A 20020-nucleotide genomic window follows, 5' to 3' on the forward strand; every position below is an offset into this window, starting at 1 on the left:
AATAATGTAATTTGCAGCTACACAGATGGACCTAGAGATTATCATATTAAGCAAAGTCAGAAAGAGAAAGACAAATACCAGATGATATCACTTATATGTGGAATCTAAAATATGACACAAATGAACCTCTCTATGAAACAGAAACAGACACACAGTCATAGAGAACAGACTTGTTGCCAAAGGGGAGGAGGGGGTAGAGGAGGGATGGTTTGGGAGTTTGGGATTAGTAGATGCAAACTATTATATAGAGAATGGATAAACAGCAAGGACCTACTGTATGGCACAGGGAAATATATTCAGTATTCTGTGAGGAACCATAATGGAAAAGAATATGAAAAAGCATATATATGTGTGTGTGTGTGTGTGTGTGTACCTGAATCACTTTGCTATACACAAGAAATTAACACAACATTGTAAATCAACTACACTTAAATTTCCACAAGTTTATTCCAACATTCAAATGGGTTATCCAGCATATCTGAAATGTATCTAGTTCTCTATACTTCATTTCTGACACCACCGATCCAGAATATATGGGATTTACAGCGTCTACAGCAATACTGGGAAAGCCTGAAGATAGTTTTATGTGCTCTTTTCACAGCAAACCTCTGCCGATCTCCAGAAAAGTGGTGATCCTGGATTTCTGTATAATGGAACAGGGTTCCTCAGGCCAGGGTGACAAACTGGCCTCCAGAGCACCTTTTCATGGGTATTTCTGTCGATACACCTGAAACTCTATTCAATCTGGGGAATCTGAAGCCCTTGCTAAGCTGCCCGGAAGCATAAATCCAATTCTTTCTCAATGACATTTTACTTACAAGCCTCGTTTTCCACTTACATGGTCTGAAGTTTCTAGATGAAGCAAACTGCCGTCAGAGTTCCCAGAGAGACAGGCAAACGGAGAAATGGCTATTCTTCCTTCCCTGCAGCTCATCAAGTGAGACATAAGTTGTGAGTCTTCACACTCTTGACCTGAGAAATCTGGCCATAAGAGGTGGGCACAAATCAGCTTTGAAGATTAAGCCAGACTGCCAAGCCTTACACACCTGCTCTAGACCAGGAGGCCAAGGGGACCAACACTGTAATGAAGACTGAATAAGACTGATCACATACAGTAAGCAGCACATCCTGGCATAGAATACATTCAATAAATGTTAGTTATTAATACTATTATCAACGGTATAAAATTTTGTATTATATTTTAGTTGCTTTGATCAACAGGTCATAAAAGACTAAATTTAAATGGTATCCTCTTTTAGCCCAGAATCGTTGTTATTACCTTGGTCCTTTTTCCCACCGAACTCAGACTTGGCTGCAGAATCCTTCTAGACAGGCTGATTCAAGCAGCCACCATCAGCAGGTTTGGAAATGGCGTATGAGAAGAAGTATGTTTTCCATTCCTCCCTTTGTAAAGCACCGGAGGGCGCGTTCACAGTCGGCTCTCGTTTGTGACTGAGGCCGAACCTTCCCGTTCCTTTTCTTCCTCCTCTGGATGCTCGCCACACCCTCTGCCACTGTCTACTTCCTGCTTTCACGCTGTCCAGAAAGCTACACGGTCCTCCTCCCTGACTTCTTCCAGCTGAGGATGTTACCAAACCAGGAAATGGCTACCCAGAGCTCACCCCTTTCCCTGTATCCCTGTCACCGTTTCCAGTTTAGTTTCTCCCGGAAGATTTCCAGCCAATAGCTCATGAAAAGTAAGAGCAAAGATCAGGAGTGTTGACTACGTGCTACGTGCTGTTTGGAGATAAGTTACAGACATTGGCTTAACTATTTAAAGCTCACCCAAACTAGGTGGATAATGTTATCCTCCTTATTTATCTGTTGAGAAAATCGAGGCAGGAATATGGAGTCCCCTGCTCAAAGTCCCACTGCTAACAAGTAGCAGAGCCAGAGCTTGGACTCAGGTCATAATGCAGAGAGTTTATGCTCATGACCACCATGCACAGCTCCTCTCAAGGAAAAAGTGACAGAATCGCTTCTTGTTTCTCCTCATCTCATAGGTGTCCTTACTCCATTTTCCAGGCTTGTCCCAAACCCAACCTTTAATCAAGATGGTTTATAAATGACTCTATTCAATGTCATTCTCCACTGTCCCTTACTTAATTCTAATAATCATACCGTCTTCCTTGAGAGAGCAGAAAGGATCCCCTTATTCTAAGGCAGACTGATCTTTCCCGGGCTCTACTCTTCTTATGGGATAAAATATTCTTATGGCAAGATTATTTATTTTTTAAACTGTCCCACAATGGAGCTAAGATACACTTACCTATTTTTGACAATGGGAGCTGATGTTCTTGTTTCATATCAGCCAGTTTGGAAACAATCAGTAGGAAAGAGGCAAAGTCCTTTGTCACGTTTGTGTTATACTCATCTAGAGCGGCCTTGAAGTCCTCAGGGAGATCCTCCAGAAACACCTAAATCATCAAGGAGGTCATCAAAAAAAAAACAAAAACAAAAAACTGGAGGCCAAATATTTTTCAGAGATCTACGTACCATCCTTGAAAACTGAAAGTTTAGAAGAACTGCAAAGAACAATGTAATATAATTCTATAGTTATCTATCATTCAGTAATGTAACTGTTCCTTTCTTGCATCTATGAAATTCAGGTGAAATTCATTTTTTATTCCTATTTGTGTTATAAAAGCCAATACTTTTGCTCTTAAAAATCTGCTTTCATGCTACTTAATCAAAACTCTTTTAAATAGAAGTATGCCCTCAAATGACATTAGACTTGTGAATATTTCAAAGAATCTAGTGACATGTTTGGAAAGCAAGGAACAATATAAAGTCCCCTTTGTGCCTGGAATAAACCTCACTCAATTGTGAGGGTCTTTAAAGCCCCACTGGATTCATTCTTCTAATATTTTGTTAATTATTCTTCTATCTATATTTTCATAAGAGATACATCTCTAATTTTTTATAATGTCCTTGTCAAGTTTTGATATTAAGTTTAAGTTTTACTCCCTCTTTTTATATTCTCTAGAAGAGTTTGTGAAAATTTGCTGTTATTCTTTAAATGTTTAAAAAAGTTCACCACTGAAGCCATCTGAACCTGGGTTTTTTTAAATGGGAAATTAAAAAAAAATAATTGGTTACATTTCTTTAATGGCTATCAGATATGAAATTATTCATATAGTCCTTGGTTAGTTTTAGAAAGTTGCATTTTCTAGGAATTTGCCCATTTTGTCCAAATAGTCAAATGTTTTTTTCCATTTGATGTACTACATAAGATCTGTAATAATGTCTCATTTTCTTTCCTGATAATTGTAATTTGTGCTTTCTCTCCCTTCTTTGTCAATGAGTCTTGCTGTGTATTCATCACTTTTATTATAAATCTTAACAAAGAAGCAACTTAGGCCTTGCTGATTTCCCTTTTTTTACAATTGTTCTCAATTTACTTTATTTCTGTTCTCATTTTATTACTCTTTTTCTTGTATTTCCCTTAGGTTAGATATTCTGTTCTATTTATTTTGCTTTGTTTTGTTTTCTCCTAACTCCTTAAGCTGAAAAGTCAAATCACTGATTTTTTTCTCAGCCTGTCTTCTTTTCTAAGATGTGGTTATAAAGGCTATAAATGTCCCTCTAATCATTGCATAAATCACATCTTATATTTGTATGTACTCTTCATTATCATTTAACTAAAATATTTGATAATTTCCATTTTATTTATTTTTTGTCTTATGTGTATTTAGAAATGAAACGAGTTTGTTCAATTTTAAGGCAATTACGGTGTTTCTGGTCCAGAAACATATTTCACATATATATATTACCAGCATATATCTGACAAAGGTACCAATAACACACAATAGAGAAAGGATAGTCTTTTCAAAAATGGTATTGGCAAAATGATATATACATGTAAAAGATTGAAATTGGACCCCTACCATATGCTATACATAAAAATAAACTCAAAACGGTTTAAAGACTTAAATGTAAGACCTAAAACTGTAAAATTAATAAAAGAAAATATAGCGACATTGGTCTTGGCCATGATTTTTTAATGTAACATCAAAAGTATAGGCAACACAAGTGAAAATAAACAAGTGGGACTACATCAAACTAAAAACCTTCCGCACAGCAAAAGAAATAATCAACAGAGTGAAAAGGCATTTCTGGAATGGGAGAAAATATTTCTAAACCAACCATCTGATAAGGGATAATATCCAAAATACGTAAGAATCTAGTACAACTCCACAGCAAAACAAACAAACAAAAACACAAAAACAAAAGAAAAACGGGCAAAGGACTTGAAAAGACATTTCTTCAAAGAAGGCATACAAACTGCTATCATGTATATTACAAGTTGCTCGGCATCACTAATCATCAGGGAAATGCAGATCAAAACCACAATGAGATAGCACCTCATACCTGTCAGAATGGCTATCATCAAAAAAAACAAGATTATAAGGGTTGAAGAAAAATTTTAAACGTAGAAAAATTCGAACCTTGTACACTGTTGGTGGGAATGTAAATTGGTGCAGCCACTATGAAAAACATACAAAGTTTTCTTTAAAAAAATTAAGAATAGAACTATCATATGATCCAGCAATTCCACATCTGGGTATATATCCAAAAGGGTTGCAATCAGGATGTTGAAGAGATACCTGTACATCCACATTCACTGAAACATTATTCACAACAGGCAAGACATACAAACAACCCAAGTGTGTATCAGCAAGATGAATCGATAAGAAAGTGTGCTGCATACATACAGTGGGATATTATTCATTCTTAAAAAAGGAGATCAACATGGATGTACCTAGAGGACATTATGTTAAGTAAAATAAGCCTCACAGAAGGACAAACACTGCATAATTCCACTTACATGGGGGACCTAAAACAGTCATACTCATAGAAGCAGAGAATATTGTCAGGGGCTGGGTGGAGGTGGAAATAGGGAATTGTTTTTCATTGAATATAAATTATTGTTATGCAGGCTAAATAATTTCTGTAGATCTTCTCTACAACATAGTACCTATGTTAACGATACAGTACTGTGTACTTTAAACTACATTAAGAGGATAAATCTCATGGTAAGTATTCCTAACTAACTAAATAAATAAAACCAGAAGAAATATTTTGGCCATGGTGGATATGTTTAGTGCCTTTGTTGTGGCAATGATATCACAGGTGTATGCATACGTCCAAACGCATTAACATGTGTATATTAAACGTATGCCATTTTTATATATCACTTATACCTCAAAAAAACTTTTAAAATAAGGTATGCATATCCTCTTGATATGTCATGAAACCAATCACAATATATTTACCCTGTTTTAACTTATGTTTAAAACATACGCTCAGTATCTGTACACATTCATGCATAAAAATAAACAGAGTGGAGTGAAAATTATATTCCCATTTTCTTCTACCTTCCATTATTTTGGTCAGAAAGTCAGCTATCCATCTTATTATTGCTTTTTTCAAGGAAATGTCTATTTCGGCTCTAGCTGATTTGTGTTTTTCTCTTTGTTTTTGATTTTCAGTAGTTTTAGTTTAATGTTTCTTTATCCTTCTTGAAGTTGACTAATCTTTTGAAACTATGGAGTGCTGTCTTTCATCAGCTTGGGAAAATTCCCAGCTATTATTTTTGAATACCCTCCGGCCATTCTTCTCCCTCCTCTTCTTCTGGGATTGCCATTATATTACATTAAACCTTTTGAATGTCATCCACATTCTCATATGCTATTGTTTTTATTTTCATTTTTTTCTCCCTGTGCTACAATTCAGATACCTTTTATTGAGCTATCAGTCAACTCACTGATTTTGACTTCTGATATGTATATTCTGATCAGACAGTACATTTTTCAATTCTGGACAGTCCAATTAATTACCTGGTGAAATTCTCTATTCTCATCCATTTTGTAATTATCTAGTGAAAGTCTGCATCCTTTCATCAATTCTATCTCTTCCCCCATTTTCTTGAGCAGTCCTTATATTCTAACTTCAATATCTGAATCATCTTCGTGTTGATTATTATTGCCTGCTTTCATTCCTGCTAATTGGTCATATGTTCTCGCTTACTCACTTTTTTAGGTTTTATTTTTCTTTCACCAGAAGTGTTTGTAAAAGGACCTGATAGACTTCAAACAATGTTATCTTCCACTGCAGTGAGCTCCCCAATTTTGTGTTTGGCCAAGTGAGTGAAGATGTGATCACCTCAGTCTAAGTAGAGATTGAAGTGGATTGATACTGTTTTCCAGTTTTAGTAAGTCTCAGTCTACATCTGGTGCATCTCTGCTCTTAAGCCCTCTTGGGTTTTGAGTATGAGGCTGGTGGGTCTCAGTCTTCTCAGCCCTAAAAGATTCCCAAAGATCCACGTCATTCCTGTAGAGCTTCACAACCTACATTTATATCTTCCAGCCCTAGATGGCTTTAAAAATGCCTTGAGGGTAATATAAGCCTATGAATACATTCAAACTCTTCCCTCTAGTGGGTTTTTATTTAGTAAATGCTACAAGACTGCAAGAAATTTGGTGTAACACCCTGACATTTCATGCAGATATGACCCAGTGAATGTCCTGAGTTAACACTCTCTCAAGTGTCTAGTCTGTCACTCCAGCCCCATGGAATCACTAAAAGCTTTATTGCTGTGTTGTGTTTTTTATCTCATAGGAGAGGTTCTCTGGATATGCTAAGTACAACTTTCAACCTCGTCCAGAATCAACAAGTTCTTTGAGAGAAAAATCATGGTTGGAGAGTCCAATCACACCTTGGATAAGTTCTTGCCATTTTATAATTTTAGTCAATATAATCCTCATCCCTTCCACAGCTCTCTGTTGCAACAGGAGTGATGGCCACCTAGCATGTCCCACCTGGAAGTGCTCAAATTTCTAATAATCTTTAAAGGAAAAAAGAGAGAGAAATAGGAGGCCTCCACTCAAAATCTTTTTTTATTGTACTTTTTTCTATCATAACCATCTGTGTAAGAACAGAGATACTGACTTGTCTTTTGTAAGAAAAATAACTTTATTTAACCAAAACAAATAATAGTCCAAGAATGTACATGTGATGAAAAAGATATGAAGATGAAAAGTCAGTGACTAAAATTGTTTTCACTGGTCTAGAGAACACTCTGTGAGGGCTAAGAATGGTAACTTAACATTGTGATGTTAGACAATATAGATGAACTCTTCTCTTTTTGTTCTTCTTTGTCACCTTTACCAAGGTTATCTGGTATAATAACCAGCCCTTCCCACTTTCTCAGATTCTAGTGAAATACATTAGTAATAATATTTGATGCTGATTTAATGACAGGGAATCATGATCAAAGAACTCATTGCAAATAAAATCGGACAACAGTCTGTGTGTCAAGGGATGATTTCTTAGATGACTATTCTAATATTTTTTCAGTGAGAACATTATACTTTACAGTATACGCTTCCTGTCCATAGACCTACTGCAAGGTAAAAAGATGCTAAAAGAACTAGAGATTCAATGATGGGAACTATTAGTTCATTTAATGTATAATTACGTACATTTTTTTCTTTAGCCACTGATTGCTACACGTTTATACAATCCAACAGAAAACATGAGCAGAACTTTTTATCCCATTTTTCCTCAAGGCATTTAATCTTTTGATAGATTTACAGAGGAGACATGTGAATTACAGATTAAATATAACACTGATTACAGAAGAAGAAATTATTTCTATAAAACAAATGAACTCTATATTAACAAAATTCTGCTGTGGAATCATTTACGGTAGGATCTGTTAAATTATCTTAATTATTTAATGTTATCAGAATCATAAATTTTACCTTGGATTGATAAAACTTGAGCGTAGCATCTTGGAACTTTGCTGGAAGATATTTTCTGCCAAACAGATTTGCCAATACTAACACTAGCTTTTCCATAACATCTTGAGAAAAATGTTTCGAGCCTATACAAAATAAAATATCTTGTCATAAACATAAAAAGTGCATTAATCCCGTTTTTAATGTTTCAATTGAACAATACAAATTGAATGTTATATTGCATGTTATTTCATGGAGACTAGAAATTTGTAACAAGTGTAGCGACTAGGGAACGACTATCTCTGCTGGCAGTTTTACACCTGTGCCTCCTTTTTCCTTCTTGCCGCTCCCCCTCTACTTCAGACTCTTGTAACTCCAACCAAAGACCCTTGTCCCCTTACCTGGGACCTTCCTCTTTAGTCTATGATTGGTTTTCTTAAGCATTTAATGATCATGACCTCACCTCCTCAAAAGCCTCTGATCGCATCTCAATGCCTCATAAACAAAATCCAATCTCCTCGGCCAAGCACGTAAGGGTTTCCAAAACTAACCCACAAATAACCCCCCAGCCCCCTCCCCTCCCCTCCCTGCCACTCATGTTAATATACTGTCAACCCCAACACAACATGGTAAAGCAACTATACTCCAACTATATATATATATATCCCATCAACCTGACTCACTCCCATCCTCCACAGCACGTGACTGTTACATGGTCGTGTTAAAAAGTGCCACCTTTAATAACTTGCTCATATTCGAATCTTGGCTCAAGACTTACAATATTTAGGTTTTGTGACCATGGCAATTTATCTAACTTCTCTGTTTCCTCATGTACAAAATAGCAACGTCCATATTATCTACCTCATAAGCTTCTGTCTCCATGTTTATAACCGCACACACCTCCCTACACACACACACACACACACACACACAGAGCAATAAACACAACTGCACTTCTTGTTGCCTGAAATTATTTCTCCTCTTACAGAGCTTCTGGGAGACAGAACTTCCTGAGGATCCTTGTTTCACAGAACAATGCACATTCAGAGCCTAGTAACATTGTGTAAAACAGAGTGTTCCTGCCAGTTAACAATGGAAGATAAAGCGAAGTTATGCTGTGAAAGGCAAGAAAATCACCAGGCATCAGGAACTACAACGAACTTAAGCACAGAGACAGAAATATTTCTTTTAGGGACATAGTTTAAAGCTCTATGGTTTAGTTATAAAAATCAAAGGCTTTTATAAAAACTGCATTAAATGAAACATTAGATGGGCTTTACAAATGGAATTCACAAAAAATGTACACAATTTGACAAAAGCAAATCTGGGGGAAAACAAGTTTCTAGATCATGCAACTAATATGATATCAGCTATTTAAATACACTATAGGATTATATTCAAAGAAAATATGATTGGAGGAAAATATTCACAAATATCAACAGTGAGTATTTTTTTAACATGATGGTTTCCTATATCCTTTTTCTATCATGAGCATATATTACATTTAATTAGAAAAATATTTACCAAAAAATCATATATTAATATTTCTGAATCCTGGAATCAAGGCATCTCTCAAGTTAATAAGAAGTTGTTATTTTTAAATAGTTGCCACAAAATATGGCTTTCTCCTATGTAATCTATATTAGTAGGTATATAAAACTTTATCTAATTTGGTATCTCCAAATTATCTAAATATTAACTTGCATTTTCTTTGTAGAAAAAAAAAGATTTCCTGAAGTGTTAGCTTCACTATAGCATCTTTGCTGTTTTTAGACCATACGTATGAAACGTCAAGCTTACCTTTCCTGGTTGGCTGACAGAGATTATGGAAAAGGCCTCTTACAAGAAAACTGACGAAAACAAGATTGGAAGGCTCGTGATAATGCAAATGTGACACAAGTCCAGCAAAGCCTGTAGGATTACCTTCTTGATCTAAATAGCCCTAAAGAACAGACATAATTTATTAGTTTGACTCAACTCAACCACATACCTTAATTAATAGACAGCTTATTAAGTGCCAGTTTAAAACAGTACTTAATACTGAGAACTAAAACATGGCTGCCATAACAGTAAGCAAAAGATGTTGCAGCCACCAAGCCATCACATTCCAGCAGCCTGGATGGTGAGCCCTGAGGGAGCTCAGGATGGAGACAGGCTGCTCCACCATCAAGCCCTCAGCCACTGCAGCCCCCGCAATGGTGCACCTGAGAACACTCAGGATGGGAAAGCACAGGACACTGGCCCCAGAGAGCTGAGGTGCACATCAAAGGAATGATTCCAGTGAGCCCAGACTCTTGCATCTTCCCATACACAGAAAAGCGCTAAATTCCTTAACTTGAGGTGTCTGGCTTTCTTTAATGAACAGTCATCTTCTGAAGTTCTGACTACCTGGTCTTTATTGCAAAAACCCCTATATATCCTAGCTCCTCCCTTGCCTCTTGGGAGCAGTCCCTCAAGTGTTATTTGAGATGCTATGTCCTGCTTGAAGTCCTAAGAATGTCCACCGAATAAAACATAATTCTCAACTTTCCGGTTGTGCTTTTTTTTTTTTTCGGTCCACAATACCAACATAAGAGAGATTAGTACTCATTACCTGGCCCACTTTGATAATTAAATCAACTGTAAGTAGTAGGAATCCTTGGCTATAACCTTGGAAAGACTGGAATTAGTTCAAGATGATGAGAAACAGAGATGGTACCGATCCTATCTCACAAAAAGGCAAACACGGTCCTACCTCCTTGACCAGGAATTGCACGGAGAACAGAAAGTACAGTTTCAGCATCTCCAGCGCCCGGGGCTGCTTGAAGGAGATCAGTGAGTGCTTGAGCACCGACAGCGCCTGAGGAGAGGAGGATGTTAATTCACACTGTGCTCCTGCTGAGAAATACACTCCTGGATGACAAGAGAGGTGCACTGGAATTTAACATTTTTTCCTGCGTATCACGATGCTTTGACATCTTAAAAACCTTGCTGGCTGGGGAGAGACTGATACTCCCAGGGCTACTTCCTAAAGGTAACAACAACTTGACAAAGCTTGCTTTCCTCTACAAACCAACCAATGCCGACTTTACGCCCCACCTGCTGCCTTACCTGAATCTCACACACCAAGCCAATATTCCCCTGTCCTAAAGCACCCCAGGTGCTAGGCAAATAGAGACCACCGCAGCTCCCAAAGCCCACCCGAATGATTCCAACTACCCAGTCCCAAACTATTTACTCTGAGATGCCTTGCCCTTCCCATGGGCCCTCTCCCTCCACTCGTGGCTCTTGCCTCCCGACCATCCTGGGGTCTCGTGAAGCCCTGCATGGTGCACCCTGCCTGCATTTCTAGGACCTCTTGAGTTTCTACTTTGTTTCCCTGAGCCTCTCGTCTGTCTCCTCCTGTGGCCACATCCGACTGACCAGCTCATAAAAGAATATAAAACAATCAAATATATATTACTAATATCCATTTTACCCCACAGATACCAGAGCCACCTAAGATTCAGTGCGATTTCACATTTTACCATATTCTTACATGGCACGCCCTTCCCCTAACAAAACGGAACATATAAAACCGAATCACTGGAAATGAAACATGTTGCCAAATAACCTGGTAATATATGTGGATCCAGTTTAAGAGCTTACAATCTTGGGTTGTTCTGGAAGAAAATACGATATTATTGATACATTTTCCCATGTCCTGCAGTATCGTTGCAAAAACGATGGAATCACGTTGATTAAGGTCAAGGTAATAAAAATATTGAGACAGTAAAACAGCATCGAGGTAACAGTTCAGATATCTTCCAACTGCCCACTACAACGTTTATGAGGTTCAAGTAAAAGGAGAATTTCCCAACATCACCGAAATTAAACGTGGCTGCCTTTAGGCCTGAGAGTTCATAGTACCTGGGAAGAATCTCTAGTCAATGTAAGGCCAGGGGACTAGGAGGGAGAAGGAAGGAGGGAGAAGGAAGGAAGGGAGAGGGGCAGGGAGGAAGGGAGGGAGAAGGAAGGAAGGGAGAGGGGCAGGGAGGGAGGGAGGGAGAAGGAAGGAAGGGAGAGGGGCAGGGAGGGAGGGAGGGAGGAAGGGAGAAGGGCAGGGAGGGAAGGAGGGAGAAGGAAGGAAGGGAGGGGGCAGTGGAGGAAGGAGGGAGAAGGAAGGAAGGGAGAGGGGCAGGGAGGGAAGGAGGGTGAAGGAAGGAAGGGAGAGGGGCAGTGGGGGAAGGAGGAAGAAGGAAGGAAGGGAGAGGGGCAGTGGGGGAAGGAGGGAGAGGGGCAGTGGGGGAAGGAGGGAGGAAGGGAGAGGGGCAGGGAGGGAAGGAGGGAGGAAGGAAGGAAGGGAGAGGGGCAGGGAGGGAGGGAGGGAGGGAAGGAGGGAGGAAGGAAGGAAGAGAGAGGGGCAGGGAGGGAGGGAGGGATAAGGAAGGAAGGGAGAGAGAGGGGCAGGGAGGGAAGCGGGGAGAAGGAAGGGAGAGGGGCAGGGAGGGAAGGGGGAGAAGGAAGGGAGAGGGGCAGGGAGGGAAGGGGGGAGGGAAGGAGGGAGGAAGGAAGGAAGAGAGAGGGGCAGGGAGGGAGGGAGGGATAAGGAAGGAAGGGAGAGAGAGGGGCAGGGAGGGAAGCGGGGAGAAGGAAGGGAGAGGGGCAGGGAGGGAAGGGGGAGAAGGAAGGGAGAGGGGCAGGGAGGGAAGGGGGGAGAAGGAAGGAAGGAAGAGAGAGAGGCAGGGAGGGAGGGAGGGAGAAGGAAGGAAGGGAGAGGGAAAGGGAGGGAAGGAGGGAGAAGGAAGGAGGGGATGGGGTGTACCATCCATCACCTCTACTTTGGGGTGATACGTTTTCAGGGAGCCAAAAATGCCCTTTCCTACAACTTCTCCTCTCTCTGGCTCTACATTTAGAGCAACAGGCAGGAAACAGCAGAGTAGTAGAGGGTGAGCGACCTCTGGTGGTTCACTGTAACTCCGGAGATGCAGACCACGTCACTAAAGTCTCATTACGACAGGAAGAGTTCTGACTGCGGTGCCTACCGCAGTTCGTGGTGACGAATGGCCTCCACAGGACCAATCTGTGGACCAGTCTGTCAGTGACATTGGCAGAAGATGAACCTTCAGTCCAGAAAGCTACATAATTTGAAAATACGCTAAATGCTGAGGTTTGGACCAAAAGCTATTCATCTAGCTTCACATTTAAAAGGGTATTTAAACAGCACTGAAGTGAGCAGACAGTGAAACCAAAAGAAAAATCATGCACCCTCTTTCTTGGCAAACCACCAGATTTGAAGGGATGTACTTTCCTTCAAAAGTGAGAGAATAGACAAACCCACAAGAGATCAGTTCTTTTAAGAAAATAGACCAACTTCCTAAAATTATTCAGTCATGCTACAACTATTTATTGGGTGTCTGTACCAAGAATTAAGACAAAAAAACAACTTTGGCCTAGGGTGCTTACATTCCAGTGGGAAATATAGAGAAAATAAACATGATAGAGATGGTAGATAGAGACAGAGATTTGCAGCTGTGTAAGGCGTGGTGTGTGCTATGTATAAATGAGCAGGGATCACAGTCGGCACGGCAGACGGGGGTCCATCGACAGCGCAGGAGGAGTGGTGGCAGCAGGCTAACAGCAGAGCAAGAAACTGAACAAGATGGAAGAGTGAGACTGTGCACACATCTGGGGGAAGGTTCTGGAAGCAGCAGAAACAGCAAAGCTGTGCCCCTCGGAGTGTTACGTGCCTACTGTCGGAGGAGCGGGTAGTGGGCTCGTGTAGGAGAGCAGGACGTGGTGAGTCCAACAAGGGATCATGGGACCAGGCTCTGTAGAAACTTACAGACCATCACAAGAACACTGGCTTCTACTCAAAAGTAATCTGACCTATGAAAATGGGTTTTTTTAGAAAAACGTATTTTGGAAAAATTCTTTGGCATCCTCAATGGAGGCCAAAAGATACGACCTCTTATGAAACAAGGCACAACCGCATAAGGTAAATGGACAATATAAATTGACATTTAAAAAATAATACATTATTATGATATGAAAGGGTGACATCGGAAGCAGTGCACAATCTCGGGGAAACAAGTCCAGCAGCAGAATGAACATCCACACGGTGTCCCTAAGGAGAAGATCTGAAACTTGAGAGAGTGCATCAGAGACGCAGGAGATAAACTCAAGTGTTCTCTCATAATGAAGAAAAACAACAGCGGAGAACAGGAAAACGACTTTTGATTTTAAAAGTTATAACTTTTTCTGGAAACTGAACAAATCAAAACGGAAGCAAATATCAAAGATCTAACTTAAGAAATCTTTTCTTAGTTCCAGAATGATCTGAGCCCTGCACAATGCAAAGGTTCTTAACACTACTGAATTGTACACTTAAAACCAGTTAAGATGGCAAATTTAATGTTACATGTATTTTACCGCGATAAAAACTTCTGAGCATGAAGACTGAAAGTTTTCATCATGTAATAACTAAAACATCAATAAAACATAAAAGGAAAGACACACAAGATAGAAAATCCTGGGGAAAAGAATTTAAATATACAGACTTTTTAAAATACTCATATAATTACATAGGCAGAAAGAAATAAACTATCAGGAAACAGGAATTAGCACAGTTCCTCTAGAGGAGATTTCAAGAGTCTGTTCCTCTATGACAGTAAATGCCAGAGGGCAGTGAAGTGATTCTAGCTTGATGTGATAAGTAAAAAGAATATTCCAAGAAATTTATGCCCACACTTGAGTCTTTTATGTGTGAAGGTTACCGAGAGAGCTCCTCACACAGGCCAAGGCAAAGAAGACCAGCGACTCAGAAAACCTTTTTGAAAAAAATTAAAAAGTTTGCAAGAAGACGTATGCTTCTCTCCTGTATAGAGGTAAAAGATAAGAACTCAAACGTGGGGAAGTTTTGGTCTAAAATGATAGGCACCTGGTCTGTAGGAGCGTCAACAACATGACAAGAGGCTGCTCATCACAAAAGTCCCGGAAGAATCCTCACCGTGGCAAACGGGATCCAATTTAGAGGGCAGGCGAATCAGTATACAAACCCAGGGAGGAATGGGTCCCTTTCACAATGCGTCTTCATAAGGATGAAACCAAATATTTAATTACGAATTTTAAATTTCTCATTGTGGGATTAGACTCAAAATATTTATCTCAGCAGAAAACTTCACGGTAAGTTTATAACCACAGTCTTAAGTCCAACTAAACATAAATATATCTTTGCAAGGAACCAAATACACACCTACACTTAGAAATATGACTGAAAAAAATAGCAAAATGAGAATGTGACTGTTTTTGGAGAGTCAAACTAGGTGTAGGTACTTTTTTTCTTCCTTCAACTTTCTGCATTGTCCAAATATTCTTTGATGAACTTGGGTTACTTTTTTTACGAAAAATAAACTCTTTTATTACAAAATCATAAACACAAATCTTTTTGTAACCCAGATCTTTTAAAATCCATAGCTAGCACCCTTCACTCCTATGGGGCAATGTTTATCATACGTGAAAATAGTAATCTGGGGGCAACTCCAAATGCCCATTGGCCATAAATTCTATGATTGACAGAGACAACAAAACTAATTATTACTCTCCCCACCCACCCCCAGTTCTCTACCAGCCAAGACACTAGCAAGCATTAAAGACTGGTGACTCCAAGAAGCTATCACTACAGATGTAAAAACGAGCCCGGCCAGTAATGGAGACTCAGCCCCAGAAACCATCCCACAGTACCTTTGCCTTAGCGTCCTCGGGGTCATCTGCCTTGGAAGCCAGAAGCATGAGTCTCAGGATCAGGGAGATGCTGAGAGGGAACTGCCCTCTCAGTTCAGGGACGTTGGATTTGATGAGCTTTTCGATTTTAGAGAGTGGAATACCAAAGAAATACACATCTCCCCCCAGGTCTTGACCTCGTCGTCCGGCCCGTCCAGACATCTGCAAACAGAATAGAAGCACAAAGTAAATCTTTCCTGAACAGTTTCTCCATCACAGTATAAGAACTGAGCCTTTTATACTGCATTAGAGCAAGTACACTGTGAAGATGTCCAACCGTTACAGAACTGAGACTAAAATCCAACTGGGTGCCAGGCAGGAAATTCACCGTGGCTGAGACAGAGGTGAAAATGAGACATTCGTCATCCTGATGTGCTTATTTCAGTCCCCAAACTGTGCTAGATATTTGTATAATGATATACAGCAAGAAGAAAAAAAGACGAGACCCTGGCTTCCAGTTCACTTACAGCTGAACTTACAAGTCTTCCTCTCTTCCTTCCCACCCCCCTCCTTTGTCCCTTTTCTCTCTCTCCCCTACACACATGTGTGCTGAGTGACAAATCACCATAAAAATTGTGCACAAACCGAGATGCAAGAGTGAGATAAAATTCAGAAGCGCTACTTGTACAAAGGAAGTTAAGAACAAACTCTTTACAGAAGTTACATTAGTTCTCCTTCGGTAAGTGCTCAGAATGTGCTAAGTCCTTTACACCTTTTTTATAAAGACCCTACAACCACTACCCTATGAGGAGAGTGTAATCATTGTCTGCATTTTACAGTAGAGTAACTGGGGCTTGGGAAATAAGAAAGTCACTGTAGGCAAACACCAAGAAGTGAAAGACCCAGGACTCCAACCTTGGCATTTCCACTGCCAAGTTCACCATCCATGACGCTGGCCCCAGACCCCTAAATGAGAGATTCCCAAAGATGATATGGGGGGAGGGTTCATGCCCAGAACAGCAGCAGAAGGAGAACTCCGAAGGACAGAGGTTGGTAAAATGGAGGAAAAACTAAGGATGTTGTATTGGGTAGGAACAAGGCCCATCAGGGAATAGAAAGGAAGTGTTCTGTGAGGAAGTGGGGTGGGGGGGCACTTGGATAAAACCTGTAATGTTGGCTGACAGATGTAGCAGAAATATTCACCAAGTGATCCTGAGCAGGTAAACCGTCTGCATTCAGGACACAGTGGAGTCAGGAGACCTGAAAATTAGGAAAACTGTTTAATGACTACAAGCTCAAAATGTATGATGAAAGACGGTGGAAATGGAAATTGCAAGGCCAAAATCAAAACCACTGGAGGAGAATAACAAAGTCGGCTTGGTAGTACAGTGCACAGCAGGGGCAAAGACAAGAGAAGCATGAAAGAGAACCCCAGGGCGTAAACTCAGGGGCAAAGGGGCTGGACGAGGAGGGAGTCCTCAAGCACCTTGCACCTGTGTGTCTTCCCTACAAACCACTTCATTGAATTCTTGCAAATGCCATGGGACCGTTCTTATCATCCCTATTCCGGAGATAGCAAAGAAGGACCAGGCAGGTTAGAGATCTCACCCAAGGTCACGTAACACCAAGCCCGTGACCGGCCCTATACCACAGCTAAATGTGACTGTCAGGTTTGCAGGAAAGTCCCTGTGAATTGCAGCACGTTTGCAAACCAAAGCCTCGTCTTTCTTACTCTTTTATTGCCTATTTTAGCAATGCAATAGGGAGTTTCTGCATATCACAATACCTGTCTGTAGTTTAAAGCATCCAGATAGACTGAGTTTTGAGCAAAAACCACAGATTTACAAGGCATGTTGATTCCTAAAGCAAGTGTCCCCGTAGCGGTCACCACCTAGAAGGAGAATAAACAGTTACTTCATAAAATAGCATTCCAGTGGAATGCCATGGAGTGACTGAAAGCCTTGAACTACAGGACCTAGAACGTTGGCGTTCTTGCTATGTCATATTTCACTGCTCAGGGCCTTGCCCCTCACTCTGCTCTGCCCAGAATATTCTTCTCCCACGTATCCAGTTATCTGGTTTGTTCAGTCCTCCGCTCAAATGTCAAATAGAAATTTCTGGACCACCACATCCAAAATGATGGCCCCGTCCTCATTATGCCTACTCATGGCATTAATGACCACCTCAAGTGTATCACCTGTGTGTTTACTGTCCTGCCTCAGACTCCAAGCCCCTTTCACTATCGTGTACCCCACCCCCCAAAAAGAGTACCAGGCACATGACAGGTGCTCAGGAAATACTCTGTAATAAATGACTAGAAAGGGAACTTCCCACAACAGGGAATAATACTGTTATAGACCCACTTATGGGCAGTGGCCAGCCTCACCCACTATAACTTATCTGTGAAGATTATTTCTATGGAAATAAATTATCTAAGTAATAGAGCAAATTAAGTTTCACCTTTTTCCCTGAATTGCCATAATAACTGACCAGAAAAGGAGTAGGGAAAATTTTACAGTTTCTTAAATAATCTATTTTTACTCATTTTTTTTTCATATAATGCTGGGTATTTCTAATTGTTATTTCTATTTATATTGATTATCATAAAGTCATAGTTGAGGTTAATGGTGAAGTATACGGAATAATTTTCTTTAATTATTCTGAACCTGATATCGATACTCTGTCAAAATGAAACACACCATTTATTAACTATTTTTATAAAGTTCTTCAATAAGAACATGAATGGGAAAAGAAAAAACATTAAATTTATACTATAACTAGAATAAATACCTTTTGAAAAATGTGTTCTCAGTAACAAAGCTATCTCTGTTTCCACAGTACTCTGCCTAGCGGGATCTAGTTATCCATTTACTAAGCTACTGGTAATTGAGCAACTACTATTTAAGATACTATTTTAGACCCAGGATATGCTGATCAAAATAGTTGTGCCTCCTTACCTCAATTCATAATCATGTAAAAAATTTTGTTTCTGGTTATTGACTTTTAAAATAAATAAATAACTTGTTATTAGTTAAGAAAAAAGCTAAACAACGTTGTTAATGATACATTTTGGGTTTTTTTCCAGATTACAGAATTACCCTTAAATTAGGATGTCAGATTTTCTTCAAGATTTATTTATTAAGATTAAACGATACTCCCTAGAGTAACAGAATCTATCTCTCCCCTCCCCACCACACACAAATATAATGTACATAATTCAAAAAATTAATGTGGCAAATCAGAAAAAGTCAGGGTCTATTTTAAAATATTACTCAACGTCTAAATTAACTAGGAAATCATATAAACCCTCTTTGTGAATGTATCCAGAGGATCCCCTCACATCTTTATGGGACACACCAAATACGTAACAAGGGCTGGGTGTCAAGTGATTCAGGGAACCTTCCTCCTGTCCGCCACCAGGGACAGGACAGAGTATGAGGATGGTACCGCTAAAGTCTGCCGAGCCATGCAGCTGGCCCCCGGAAGAGTACATCCTTGTTCTTATTTCTCCTAGTACACCGGGAAAAGATCTGATCGAAATGCTACCCTGAATGTCCTCCACACCCATGAAAAGAGATTTACAGCCAAAATCACACGAACAGCTGACAAAATGCCATGAACATTATAAATGAAAAGTGGGCGTTTATTCCTAGATCGCCACAGGTGTATTTCAAACATAGTTGGAAATAGTTGGAACAGTACTTGTTTAAGGGATACTTGAATCTCACGAAAAAGAGATAAACTGAATGAGAGATTTCACACCCCCTCCCTCAACTAAATGAGATGGAAAATGCAGTGGTATCGTGGGATGTTAAAAAAAAAAAAAAGACATAATTAGATTGGAAAAAATGGTTATTTTCCATTCGTTATGGTGCTCAGCTTCATATAGACAGAGTTTCAAGTTATAAAATGAAGAACTTTACTTACCCTAATAAATCCTTTCCTAAAAAGAATCTCAACTAACTGCTTTTCTTTGAACCTCAAAGAGCTGTGATGATATCCAATCCCTCTTGCTGCCAAAGCCTTCAGTTCGGCGCCTTTCCTTGAGAATTTCACTCGGTCAAACACCCTCTGCAAAGTCTGAAAGAAGAGTTTTAGGGATTTTGATCGTCTCTTATCTAATTTGAATTTAAATCAGAATTTAAAATGGTGAAATGAAAATAACAGGCACACTATATAATAATTTAGCTAAATGAGGCCAATTATTTGAAATTAACTCTACATGTAAAAAACATTTTATGGGAACAACAGTAACTATCAGACATGTTCCAAAGTCTTGGAGCAGAATGTCTCGCGCTGTTTCACCCCATTTCAGGGGTGAGAAGCACTGACCAAGCAGTAGACAATCCCCAGAGGAGGTGTGAGTGTAGCCGCTCCAGCCTGAGGGAGGTCAGATCAGCCCCAGGAGTTCTCCCTGGGGAGAGGGATTTCTCCAAGCAGAGCAGGTTCCTTACCTTACATGGTCTGGGAAGGCTTCCTTCTCACTGTAAATTGGTCACAGATAGCCTTAAAAATATCCCTGCCCTAAGGAGGAAATCCACTTGCATGCAGAGTTTTATGTGCTAAAATAAACACTGCTTATGAAAGAGAGAAGAAAA

The 20020-nt window shown here is 39.8% G+C and overlaps 1 protein-coding gene across 1 annotated transcript in view; it reads right to left on the reverse strand.

The window, feature by feature from the left end:
- Positions 1-20020, reverse strand: part of LOC307189570 (putative ATP-dependent RNA helicase DDX60) — a 113364-nt gene that overhangs the window by 39177 nt on the left and 54167 nt on the right. The window contains exons 26-33 of the mRNA XM_079927755.1: positions 19350-19502; positions 17209-17313; positions 15444-15644; positions 10477-10581; positions 9543-9684; positions 7767-7888; positions 2270-2417; positions 839-981 (exon numbers count right to left, since the gene is read on the reverse strand). Coding sequence (XP_079783881.1) covers positions 839-981; positions 2270-2417; positions 7767-7888; positions 9543-9684; positions 10477-10581; positions 15444-15644; positions 17209-17313; positions 19350-19502 — 1119 coding nt within the window. The remainder of the gene's footprint in view (positions 1-838; positions 982-2269; positions 2418-7766; positions 7889-9542; positions 9685-10476; positions 10582-15443; positions 15645-17208; positions 17314-19349; positions 19503-20020) is intronic.

The sequence above is a fragment of the Stenella coeruleoalba genome, assembly GCF_951394435.1.
Source record: "Stenella coeruleoalba genome assembly, chromosome: 7".
Lineage (NCBI taxonomy): Eukaryota > Metazoa > Chordata > Mammalia > Artiodactyla > Delphinidae > Stenella > Stenella coeruleoalba.